The sequence below is a fragment of the Passer domesticus genome, chromosome 25, assembly GCF_036417665.1.
Source record: "Passer domesticus isolate bPasDom1 chromosome 25, bPasDom1.hap1, whole genome shotgun sequence".
Taxonomy (NCBI): Eukaryota; Metazoa; Chordata; class Aves; order Passeriformes; family Passeridae; genus Passer; species Passer domesticus.
Genome location: NC_087498.1, coordinates 2,259,515 through 2,273,043, shown reverse-complemented (window position 1 = coordinate 2,273,043; position 13,529 = coordinate 2,259,515). Strand labels below are relative to the sequence as shown.

Here is a 13,529-nt window from a genome sequence, read left to right as displayed (position 1 = left end):
TGGCATTTGCTTTGCTCTGGACAAGAACCAGCTCTCCTTTCTTGGCTTCAAGTGTTTTCCTTTCACTCTCTCACACATAAAACACCAATTTCCTCGTTAATGAATTTTTCCAATTTCCCCCCTGCAGAACAATTGTCCTGTGTCTTTCCCTTGGCTGCATGATGAGTGCATGGCCTGCAGGTGCCATCCCTGACGCCTGGCAGAGACAAAGCACATAAAACACAGCACTAATAAAACAGCAAAATGCCAAGTCAGAGTTGCTGAGTTTTCTGGCCAGCACCTGCTGAGGTTGAAGGCCTTAATGAGCAGTTCAGTAGTGGGTTTCAAGCTCATTGTTACTGGCAGTCTGAATTAAGCATTTTATTCCTAATGAGAATTTAAAAAATGAGTAACAATTCATTCCTTTGTTCTGTAAACCCAATTCTAAGTTGCCAGCATTATTATATCTGTATATTTTTAGAAAATCTGCTGTTTAAACACCATGTGATGGTCATCCAAAGGAAGATTTTTGCCAACAACAAAACCATTTATTTTTTTAAAGGCCATGGCTGGCAGCACAGTGACACAAGGAGCCCCCAAGGGTGATCTCAGTCCCAGCAACCTGAACAGCACCCAGAGCACTGCCTTGCCCTCTGCCCTCACCAAAATACCCAGTGTGGGAAAACTCCCACTCCCCACACCTCCAGGCTGCTTTCCTGTCCTGGCTGCCTGGACCCTGGAGAAACCCCTCAGCAGGAGCCCCTGTGAATGCTGCCTTGTACCTGGGAATGGACTCATGGAATATCTTGAGTTGGAGGAGAACATCAGCATGAGAGCTCACCTCCCTGCTGCTGCAGGACCACCCACAATGAACTGTGTGACCAGCCATCCTCCAGGGAGAATATGGAACATCCTGAGCTGGAAGGGACCCGCAGGGATCACTGCAGCTCCTGGCCCTGCACAGACAGCCCAACAATCCCACCCTGTCCCAGGAGCTCTGGGGCTGTGCCCATTCCCTGGGGAGCCTGGGCAGTGCCCAGCCCCCTCTGGGGAAGAACCTTTCCTCAGCTGGGATGGATGTGGTTACATGTGAACAAATCTTTCACCTGATCAGAAGTAACACAAACTCCATGTGAACAACCTGAGCAACCCTCTGCCCTCTTCTCTTGTGTGCCAGAGCAGCAAAGGGGCAGGAGAATGTCAGCAGTGCCAGGCACTGGGACACAGGGGCGTAGAGGGAAATCTAAATATGAAGACCCACATACTGTAAAACACCCTGAAGGGAAAAAAAAGCTCATCCCTACCTCTTCCACCCAAAAGCCTTTAAATCAATTCCAGAATTGACAATGCCTAGGGGAACAAAAAGTCAACTTTTCCCCTGTTTCACAGCACTGTAGTTATTGTGAGGAAATGGAATTTTTCAAGACAGCAAATGTTAAAGTGTTTATACAACTAATAATGTGATTTCAGATACATTCACTGAATTATTATATTGTATGGTTTGACCCTGAGATTAGCTCAGTTGGCTGGGGCAGGATGCTGATAACACCAAGGTTGTACATTCAATCCCTGCATGGGCCATTCACTGAAGAGTTGGACTTAAGGATCCTTGTGGGTCCCTTTTAACTCAGAACATTCTGCAACCTGTAATCTGAACCAAAATGCTTTAAAATTTGGTACTGCACTGAAAGCCAAAACCTTTTTTTTTTTTTAAATGCAGTTTGATTTACTTAGGGAAAGGTATTATGAGATAGGGAAAAGAACACCCTTGTTGAGCAGATATATAACCATAACCCTAACCCTAAGGGAAAGTCCTTAAAGGGAGTCATTCTTGAGACCTGCTGGCTGTCAGGAGGAACCCCAGAATGCTCTGGGTTGGAGGGACCTTAAAGCCTCTCAAGGGACACCTGCCACTAGCCCAGGCTGCTCAGAGGAACAGACACCACACTGGGCAGTGCTCAGGAACTCTTTTCCCCCAGCATTAATTTTCCTACACTGAAACAATATCCCTGACAAAGCTGATGCTACCACACTCACCAGGGAACAGGATTTGTTCTGTGAGCTGACAAGAACTCCATTAAGAAAACAAGATAAGCATAAAATTTACTTCTTGGGCCTCTTTCTTCCAGCAGTGCTGAATTGCTGCAGCTCTGCCAACAACCTCCCCTTGCAGTGCCTGAACAATCTCTTGATTATTTAATGCATTACTCAGCAGAGAGGAGAAATTAGGCAGGAAATCAAATCAGTAAGTAGAGTATATGAAGGCAAAGAGCAGAGTTATTCAGGGACACTCAGACTCCCTAACTTCCCCAGAGCTCTGCCTCACAGGCCCCATTTAAGTGATGTCAAATAGCACGAAACACCAACAGATTGAATTTCACAACAATCAAACTGGGATGGGCAAATGTTGAAATCTTTGTTCATCACCTCAAGCTCTGAACTAAATGCAGAGACCCTGCACACCCTTCAGCAGAGTCCTTAACTACAGCAGCTCAGAAATTATTTACAGAACTATTACCAGTTACTCAGGAACTACAATACACTCATTTTCCCTTGTCATTTCACCCCTTCTGCAGCTTCATCTGCTAAACAGGATTGTCAGGGAAAAAATGTCCCAGCTGTTTGACAAAGTTTCCCTTCCTTCTCTTCTGTTTTCTTCAACAAAGTTGAGCACCAGCAAAACCTGCTGAAAACAGCTGCCCTTTGCAATGTGGTGGCTCTCCCAAGCACAAGGTCTGACTTTCCCCTTTCCTGGAAGTGGAACACCCAGTCCTGCTGATCATCGACCCAGCTCAGGCTGATGGCATTTCCCTGTCTCCTGGCATGCCAAAATCCTGCATGTCCTGTGTCAGCAGAATTGAGGGAAATGAGTAAAGATCTTTTGGCACATCTGGCTGGTACAATAAATCCCCAAACTGGTCATTTAATGTGACAAATATATTACAAACACACCCAGAACCCAGTGGGGAAACAAGTACATAAAGACTTCAAGGCCAAACTCCTGCCTGACCAGCTTACAAATGTCCCGGTTTCCTTTCATGCCCAGGATCAAGGAGAACTACCCGTGGTGAGAATGAATGCCTATAAATAATAATTAGCACCATTCAGCTTCAAAGCTTTTTACAAATATGAACTGCTCATTGCTCCTGAGAGCCCTGGGAAGCACTGCAGGGAAGTGTTTTATGAGAGAAAGCAGGGACACAGAGGCAGAGACCTAATCCCCAGGCTGAGAGCAGCAGCCCCACTCCTACTCAGGTGTTGCTGAGCTGGAGCACGTTCACTGCTCACTCCCTGCCCTGCACCAGCAGCTCCCCTGTGCTAGCAGGGTGCCAGGTCACCACCCTCCTCACAGGGCTCCTTCCATGCACGTTTCCACCCTCTGGGAAGTGTGAATTGGCTGGTAGCACGGGATGGCTCAGGAGCAGTGAACAGGCAGCCTGATGTCTTTCCTCACTCCTCTGTGATTTGTTTGCATGCTCAGATCCTGAAGGAGCAGGTAAGGACCAGTCCACAGAGGAGATGAAGCCTCACAGCTGGACTGTGGGAGCTGGGCACGCAGGAGCAGCAAAAGCCCCAGGTCATATTCAGCTCTAAACATCAGAGAAAGGGCTCCTCCAGCCAGAGAAAGGCTGGAATTTTATTTTTTAAAAACTGAATCACTATCAGAATCAAAAACCAAAATTCCCATCTGGCTCTGGCCGTACATGGAGCATGTGGGCCACTCCTTCCTCTGGAACACAACAATGTCAAGAATGAGCTGTGCAACTGCACAAACATCTCTGTTCTCCAGACCCTGTGCTGGTGGTCCCACTGAAATCATCTCTGTTTGAACTTGTCTGGAGCCTTGTCTTTTGCTGAGGGAAAAACATGGAAGTCGTATTTAAGTTGTTTTTAATCACAAAGTGGAAACACTTTAATTTTGCAATGCACCATTGGTACAAACAATTCATGCTGCAAATGAGATAAGAGGCTGATCCCTGTTCGTTGCAATCCTTAAGGAAGTGTTCTGGAATGTAAAGAGGCTGTGACATCTTCAGTACATTATCCTTCCCCACCCTAAGGGATCTAAAGCACATCCAAAGCCACTGCCCAATGCAGCTCTCAGCCCGTTACTGGAAGAGCTGAATGGCTTCACTTGCACAGAGCACCACGAACAAGGTGATGTGTGCCATGAAAAGAAACTCAAATATTGCAAAATGGCCAGCAGAAAAATCCCATTTAGATACAGCACATTTATTAAGCAAGAGAAAACAAAAGCATCAGTACAAACATGCTGGTTTCTACTTTTTATTTATTGTATTACATAAATACAATATTTTACTATAAAGATATACTCACTGGAATTTTTTAAAGAGCCATTAGAGAGTATTTTAGGTATGAATAACTTCACAGAAACTTCAAAGAAAAATCATGAAAAGCCTAGCTGCCAAAATCCACTGACAGCCTATACAGGGTCTCACTGTCATCTGCATGGCCAGAGAGAAGGTGGAAGAGAGTAAGAATAGTAGAAACCAGTGGCTTTACTTCACCATTTGGTTTGCAAACGGTGAGGAAGCACCAGCAGAGAGTGAATCAGCTGGTGAACAATCCTCCCCTCTTCCTAAACCGCAGCCTAACCATCACGACAGAAATAAAACTCCAAACAACTCATTTTTAAGGTGACAACACTCCTTTAAGTCTACAAAAACATTGCCATGTACAATTATTCTCAGAAATATGAGCAAGCAGGAAACACGCAGGGTGTGCCTGACCTAATTCCACAGCCCTGCTCTGAGAACAAGATGGATTTCTAATGGAACTGCACGTCTTTCCACACTGGCTAAAGCCTGGCTTTAATTTGTGTCCTGCTTTAACCCCAGATGGCAACTGAGCCCAAAGAGGCACGTGCTCACTGCTCCCTGGTGGGATGGGGAGGGAACTGGAAGAGTAACTCGTGGGTTGAGATCCAGACATTTTAACAGGTAAAGGAAAAGGGAAGGTGGTGTGGAGACCTCACACACCTTCCAGCATCTGAAGGGGCTCCAAGGAAGCCAGAGAGGGACTGCTCATAATGAACTGACAGGACACAGGGAATCACTTCCCACTGGCAGAGGGCAGGAATACATTGGATACTGCCAAGGAATTGTTCCCTGGCAGGGTGGCAGGCCCTGGCACAGGTGCCCAGAGCAGCTGGGGCTGTCCCTGGATCCCTGGAAGTGTCCAAGGCCAGGCTGGATGGGGCTTGGAGTAACCTGGGCTGGTGAAGGTGTTCCTGCCATGGCAGGGGGTGGAATATGATGAATTTTAAGGTTCCTTCTATCCCAAGGCAGCCTGGCATTCTATGACTCTATAAAAGCTGTGCATGCAAGCAAAGCAAAAAAGGAATTTATTCCCTGCTTTCCATGGGCAGGAAGGTGTTCAGCCATGCCCAGGAGAGCAGGGCTCCATCACCTGGGAAGAAAACCACCATCACTCCTAACATCCCACACTGCTCCTTCCTCCCCCAGCTCTGTATGCTGAGCATGATGCCATAAGGAGTGGAACATCCACCCCTGGGGTGCCACAAGGAGTGGAACATCCACCCCTGGGGTGCCACAAGGAGTGGAACATCCACCCCTGGGGTGCCACAAGGAGTGGAATATCCACCCCTGGGGTGCCACAAGGAGTGGAATATCCACCCCTGGGATGCCATAAGGAGGGGAACATCCACCCCTGGGATGCCATAAGGAGTGGAACATCCACCCCTGGGGTGCCACAAGGAGTGGAACATCCACCCCTGGGGTGCCACAAGGAGGGGAACATCCACCCCTGGGATGCCATAAGGAGTGGAACATCCACCCCTGGGATGCCATAAGGAGGGGAATATCCACCCCTGGGATGCCACAAGGAGGGGAATATCCACCCCTGGGGCTGCTGGCCTGGCTGTGTCCCCCAGCTCCTCTGCACCCCCAGCCTACTGCTGGGTGGGCAGCAAAAAAGGCCTTGGTGCTGTGTGAGCCCTGCTCAGCAATAACTAAAACACCCCTGTGTTATCAACCTCTTTTTTTCCAGCAAAAATTCAAACCACAGCCCCCTATAAGCTACCAGGAAGAAAACTAACTTTATATCAGATAAAACCAGCATAAATTCTTAAAAGGTCTCCTTAGAATATTCCAAAAGTTTCTCTAAACATAAAAGCAGAGAAACAAATTAGCAATGATTGGCTTTCTACTTTGGAGAGAAAAGGGGCAATCCCACAGTTTTAAGATAAATAAGGAGTGTTTCCTGTACTTAAGGATTAGGGGAATCACTGTAAGGAATAAACCATAGCAGGGAATGCAGCACAGAGATAATGGAACTCCCCTGGGCTGGGTAACACTGGTTCAGTAAAAAAGCAGCCATCAAATTTGATCTGCAAAATTCTAATATTGGCAAGTAGGCAGCAATTCAACTTCTAATTTTCATAGTAACTATTTGCTTCTGATCATCAGATGAAGATTTTCCCAGAGAAAGAGAAAAAACTAAAGATTCTGCCTGGCAGCCCAGTTCACCTGCAATAAAACTTCCCAGTGGCAGGGAGGCATTCCAGAGGGCTGTGCACAGTGACAGGAACTCATCCACGAGAAAGAAAGGCAAAAAATGAAACGTTCTCCTCTATCAAAAAATTAGACCAGACCTGATGGCTCATTCTGTAACTAAGAAGACCTTAAAACCCCAGCAGTGTCACAGGCAGGGACACCTTCCACTGTCCTAGGTTGCCCTGTCCAGCCTGGCCTGGGACACTTCCAGGGATCCAGGGGCAGCCCCAGCTGCTCTGGGCACCTGTGCCAGGGCCTGCCCACCCTCACAGGGAACAATCCCTTCCCAATCTATCCCTGCTCTCTGGCAGTGGGAGCCACTCCCTGTGTCCTGTCACTCCAGGCTCTTGTCCCAAGCCCCTCTCCAGCTCCCTTAGTCCCTTTAGGCACTGGAAGGGGGTCTAAGGTCACCTGTCCAGGCTGGACATCCCCAGCTCTCCCAGGCTGCTCCTCAGGTCTCTCCCAGCCAGGGAAACCCAGGCTGAGCCCCCAGCACTGCCCCGTGCCCTGAACCAAAGGAGATGCCCAGGGCAAGGTGAGACTGGGCAGGTGTGGGGCTGCCACTCCCTGGCACCTGTAGATACACCTGGAGCCCTGGAGAACAGCATGGTCCAGGCACGCACCTGGACTGTACCAGAGAGAAAAACATCCAACTGCAGCCTTCACATGCTCTTCACAAACCTCCTACTGATCCTCATTTCATTTTCCCAACACAAGCAGACAATAAAAGCTGATTTATAGGTTGAACCAGCACAGGCACATGACAAAAAGCTTTTCCCTTGTTATGAAATAACTCTATCAATATACAGAGGATTCATTTTCCATCTGGCTTCAAATGATAGATGGAAAATAATGTCCAGCAGGCCTGATGCAATGCAGGACAGCCCGAAAAAGTTGGCAAGAGACAGCAAGGAGGCTGATGAAATGCTTGATTGTTTCTCCCATTCTGTGCATAGTGCTACACTGTTAGCAAAGTTTACTGACTTACTCATTTACTTGAGGCTCAACAAAAATCCACTGTTTCTACAAATGCAATTCAAAACTACAGTTGGCAATATGGGTTTAAGGGTTTAACACTGCACTTGCACACCTTGATTTAAGACCCAGGTCACCAGGTCCCTCTGTCACCACCAGTGCCCAGTTCATGCACTGAACTGACCCCTCACCAGTGCCCCACACTCACAGCAGCTTTTCTTTTGCCAATCTACAATCACCAAGACTGAAACATGCAGAAAAATAATGGATATTTATTAACTGCATGTAACCTATTACAGACTTTCCCAAAATAGGAAGGTCACACCGTGGCAGCCTCACCAACAGAAGAGATGAAATGCATCCAGCAATGTTCCACCACGGGGGCAAAATTCCTCACCACATCAACACCCTACTGCTTTTTTATTTCCCTCTCTCTGAGGCCCAAGGTATTCATGCTAGAGAGCAAACCCAAATAAACTGTAAAGGGTATTTCCTCACAATCATGGAATAAAAACAGTCACCTGAAAAATTAATATTTGATCCTCACAAAGAGCTTCTTACCCCTATGGCAATGGCAGCTTTGCCAGTGCTATCTGATGAAATTCAGCACTTTTAATAAAGTTGGCCATGCCCACAGAATACACACCTCCTTCCTTGGCAGGAGGTTGGACAGTGCAGATCTGATCACAGAAAAGGGGAAAAAACTGTGGCAAAAGATGAGCTGTTGCAAATATAAGCAGGATATTTTTACCTAGAGACAGAAAAAACAAATGTTCCCTGCTAAAATAAACAATACTGAGCCAAATAAAGTTTTAAGGCAGGTGACACCTGTGAGTTACAGTCTCTTCACCTGTGTTAAATGAAGTACAAATACTTAGGTGAAAACCTGCAACAGGAGTGAGTGCAGCAGACAACAGAGCTTGGCTGTGTTCTCTGCTCTACAATTTGCTGCAAAAGTATTTATAAAGATTTCAGAAAATCCCACACACTTCAGCAAAGCATAAAAAAGCAAGAGCTGCCTTATCCCTTGGACATCCCTTTTATTTCTCAGCTTTGTTCTTAGGCAGTTAAATCCAACTTGGTTCCAAATTGCTACTATTTCAATTCCTGCATTGGTATTGTGAGAAGTCCAGTTTTTCAATTATAAACTGCAGCAAACAGGGTAAGGACAAGAGCATTTCTGAGCGAGTACTAACAGAGAATCTGTGTTAACAGAGAATGTCTTCTCATTTGTATTATGAGAAGTCCAGTTTTTCAATTCTAAACCACAGCAAACTACATAAGGACAAGAGTATTTCTGAAGGAGCTCTAACAGAGAATCTGTCTTCTCGTTTGAATTATGAGAAGTCCAGTTTTTCAATTCTAAACTGCAGCAAACTGCGTAAGGACAAGAGTATTTCTGAAGGAGCTCTAACAGAGAATCTGTCTTCTCATTTGAATTATGAGAAGTCCAGTTTTTCAATTCTAAACCGCAGCAAACTGCATAAGGACGAGCATTTCTGTGGGAGTACTAACAGAGACTCTGATCCACCTGCAACCAGCAGAAGTTCTGAGAGCAGCGATCACCCCCAGGTCCTGGTGTAAGCGTGGAGCAAACCCTGTGCCCAGCACCCTCACTTACTGCCGGCTCATCGGCGCTGGGCTCCCCGCACACGCCGCCGAGCTCCCGGGCAGAGCGAAGCAGCGGGCCCGGCCAGCTGCGGGCTTTAAACGGGAGCAGCGCCGGGCACTCCCCGAGCGGGCGCTGATTCATGGAAATATTTCAGGTTAAGAGTCCCTGCAGCCGATTCGTTTGGATATGATCTTAAAGTCTGCTCTTTTCAGTAAAAGCCTCCCGAAAAGCTCTCCAAATTCTTCATTCAGACTGTTTTTGCAGGAATTGTGTGGTAGAGAAAGCCCAGTTTTATTAAACCCTTGATGGCGTTTGGTAAAACACCCTCCTGCCACACATCCCCTAGACAGGCAGAGAGGAATTAACCACCAGAATTTTGGTTATGTACACGTGGATTCCCAAGGCCAGCAGCCCCAGGACTTGGACCCAAACAAATGTACAGTAACTGAGGATAAAAAGAGTTGTTTTGACACATCAGTGCATTGCTGAAGAGCCTCAGTAGGAACCACCACCCCCTCAGTGCTGCTGTGCCATGGCCCAGGCAGTACCTGTCTGTGTCACCTGGAAATGTTCCCCTCTGTCAGCTCAAATATGAAATCAATCGATTCTAGCTCTTACTGCTTCCCCAAAGATACAGCTGGGTTGCTCAGAGACTGCTCCAAACACAATTTCACAAAACAACAGAATTAAATATATCACACATCATCAATAATATGTAATTTTTAATGCAAAGAGAGTCTAAACAGGCAGGAAACTATTTTCCACCTGACTCATGCCAATGAAAAAGCACATGTGTCCTGGCAAGTCTGAATAAAAGATGCCTTTAGAGAGTTCTTAATTAAAAAAACCCCAAGCAATACAACATAGAAAAAAAACCCAAGTCACTAATTTACCAACTTTTGTAGGCAAAAACTTGTTATTACTTTTGATTTGGGGGCAAGATTTTCTTTCTTTAATGCCCAATTCTCTCATCTGAACAGATACAGGTGCAATAGGCTGGGGGACTTCAACAGCAAGAATGTCTAATCACCAAGAGGTGCTGCCACACACCAGGTGAGGCTGGTGGCCATCATCAGGAGAAATAACAGATTCATATATTTTTATATATAATTTACGTAATTTGTGTATGTATATTTATAAATTAGCTTTGATAATTACCCTGTTTGTTTTTAGGACAGCAACTGTCCATTGTGGATCTCTCAAGATGAGCACTGGTGTATTATCAGTGTGTTTTGAACTACACGAGTTTTAATTAATTTAAGTAAAAATTAAAAATTCAGCACAGACAATACCCTAAACCAAAATTCCTCTCATCATTTACATTTTTGCTTGCTACAAAAAGTTACCTGACATTTCACCCACAGCAAAAAGCACCTACTTGTTTGGGCTCTTATTTGAGCAAGGCTGCGAGCAGCTCAGAACTCCGCCTTCCTGCCCTGGAAGGGATCCCAACAAGTAACTGCTCACTCATTCCCAGCTCATCTGCCATTCATTTCTAACCAATGACACGGCAGCAGCTCCTAAACTTACAATAGGTGGCACATTTTTGAAAGTTGGATGCAAGTCACAGGCGCTTTCAAAATAATAACAGTGAAAAAACTCAAAGCAAGCCCAAGAAACCAACCAGGGAGGCTGCAATGGCAGACAATTAAATTGCAGGGAATTATTGCCAGGCTGAGGGAGGCTCAGACTCCAGGTCCAGCAGCAGTTTGTGCCCAGAGGGACGGGCAGAAGCTGGGCTGGCAGTCAGGGTCCCCAGCAGCGGGAATTGCCCCAGGGGTGGCTAGCTCAGGCTGGCAGCGGGTCCCTGCCAGGGGCACCATGTGGGTCCCCACGGGCACTGCCCTATCTCACCCCAGCAGGGCTGGAGGCTGCTTCAGATAAAGCCACAGCTGAACCTTCCTGTGCAGGGGCAGAGATGCTCCTCAGAGCTGGGGCACAAAGGGAACATCAGTGTTGTCCTTATAAAAAACTCCGAATCACACATGGTTTAATTCTCATTAAGATGCAGACAATAAGAAAAAGCAAAACAAACATAAGGCTCCTTTCACGGTGCAGCTGCATTAGTAACTGCAAATAATACTGAGTAATCCGAAACCAAAACAAACACGGGAGTTTTATTTAGCACAATTACTGCTCTTTGGAAAACACCTCCTGGTTTATTTTGAGGAAGGCAAGAGCAGGGGCTACAATTTCATCTAGGTGAGGCCAACCATTAGCACTCTGCCAATTCGTGTCAGCAGAGAACCTGATACCTTATTTTCAAGAACTGAAAAACAGTTCGTGATTTCAAACCAGCCAAGGTTTACAAGGGCACATTAGCAAGACACCTCTTGCTTTGTTTACATGCCTGGATAAATATTTTACATGTCAAGCATAGTTATAACACTTTCTAAGAATACTCCATTACATTCTTTCTTCTATGACTAATAATTCTTCCACAAAAATATTTGGCTAGTGCAGCCTTACAGCAAAATTAGCCAGGAACTGGAGCTGTATTTTGAAGGAGTAAAAAAAGGGAAATACCACCAAAAAAAAAAAAAAGAAATTGAAAAAGCAGAGAAGATGCCTATTTCAACACACATAATGAGGTGTTTGTGCTGATAGGTGTCCATTTGGGTACTGGATAAGGTCACTCTTGAAAGGGGAAAGCTCTAAAATTGCAGTGTATTCCAGAGCAGGCCTCTCTGGCTTGTTTTTACCCTGACAAGCAAGAACCCAGCCATATTCTAGCCAAAACTGTAGCTGGTTTCGTGTCTATCTCAAAGATAACATGCAAAAGAAATTCCAGGAATTTTTAAAAGTTACTTATTTCAAGGAAATGGTCTTCAAAGCCTGTCCTTGTGAGGGATATTCACTCTTCTGAATAATCCAAGAGACTCTCACATTAATTAGCATCTTGCAGCAGCAGAGCTTATGTGTGATCTTAATAAATCCTTACCAAGAAGACAGGTTTCCCTGCAGAGCCTGCTAATTAAAGGGTCTATAAATGTCCCAAAAGCAGCTCCCTCTAACCTGAGGATTTCAACTCAGTGCTGACCAGAGGTGACCACCCTGTGACATTTCAGAGCTCTAAACATGGCCTGCCTGAAATGAGGTGGCTTTTGTCAGCCTGGCTGAAGACACGAGACATCATCACCTCTTCCTGCTGAACATGGAGCACCTCTCCCACAAACAGAAGTCCCAGCAGGGGAACATTTCCTCCAGCCCTGAGTGCCAGACAAGGCCTGGGCAGCATGAGGCTGCAATGCTCCTTGTCAGGGCTCCAGCTGCTCCAGAAGCAAAGCCTTTAAGGCTCATGGTTCTCAGGCTGGTTCACAGGAGGTTTTGTTTGGAGTTGTTATTTTTAATTCAGCTGTGACAGCCTTCTAATTAAAGATAGCACTAAGTGTCTGCAGCACACAGGGTGAGAAGCTAGAGAACACTATTTTCTGCACTAAGAATGATTTCATCTCTCAGAAGTGCAATCATTCTACTCTCCAAGTGGTGAAGTGGCATTTCCTATAGCTGTTCATAACACCTTTAAAATGCTCTTGGAATGACTTAACAGCACAAAGTCAAGACACACAGAGGTGCTACAGCCATGACACATTAACCAATTTTCTGAAAACAATTGATTTTCAAAACCAACCTTAAAAAAGAGGAGCCCACGATCTTGGCAAAGAACATTTTGTAATAGGGACATTTGACAGACAGGATACCTTTTAAATATAGCACAGTGCTAATGCACAAAGCTCTCCACAGCTTTAGAATTATCAATAAACAAACCCAGTTTCCCCCTTGCTCAGCCAGCACAAGGTAACAGAAATCATTAGACTGGTTTCACTTCAGTATCTTGTGCAGAGCAGCCCCAGCTGACCTCCTCTAACCCAGCTGTTTATCACTCCTTGGGCCTGACAGCAAAACTGCACGTCAACACAGCTCCTTGCATCAAATAAACTCATTCTGGTCCTTCTGAGAGCCACCTTGCTCAGCCCTGTGAGGGGACTTCCACCCCCAGGACAGCAGGAGCAGTGACAGAGCTGTCACAGCGCCCCTGCCACCCCACCCAGCACAGCCTGACCCCGAGCCTGAGCTGGGGCAGGGGCAGAGATGCTCCAGCCCCATCAGTGGATGTGAAACAGGAGAAAATGCTGGGAAGGAGAAAGCTCCTCTCCCCCGTGCCCAAGGAATGCCGTGATCAATACTGCTCTCCATTAGTGCAGCATCCCAACCGATGGATTCCACCGCACTCAAAGGGAGCTCTGGAATCGCTGGGCAGCACAGCTGGGTCCAGACATCAGCAGCACTTAGAATAAAAGCTGAAACCTGCCTCTCCCCAGAGACTCAAATTAGCTAATTTACACATGCTTAGGATGGATCTCGGCAAAGCCTGGATGTGGGCAAAACCTTATAGCCTTTACATACTTTATATTAAAGCTGAACCA

General features: G+C 46.1%; 1 protein-coding gene across 4 annotated transcripts in view; it reads right to left on the bottom strand.

The window, feature by feature from the left end:
• KCTD20 (potassium channel tetramerization domain containing 20) overlaps positions 1-13,529 on the bottom strand; it is a 28,193-nt gene that overhangs the window by 7,826 nt on the left and 6,838 nt on the right. The window contains exon 1 of one of the 4 annotated variants that reach the window (XM_064399162.1): positions 9,112-9,188. The exons of the other annotated variants lie outside the window; for them this stretch is intronic. Within the exon in view, the coding sequence (XP_064255232.1) occupies positions 9,112-9,122 (11 nt within the window). The 5' untranslated portion in view covers positions 9,123-9,188. Of the gene's footprint in view, positions 1-9,111; positions 9,189-13,529 lie in introns of those variants that run through there. 4 annotated transcript variants of the gene reach the window in all.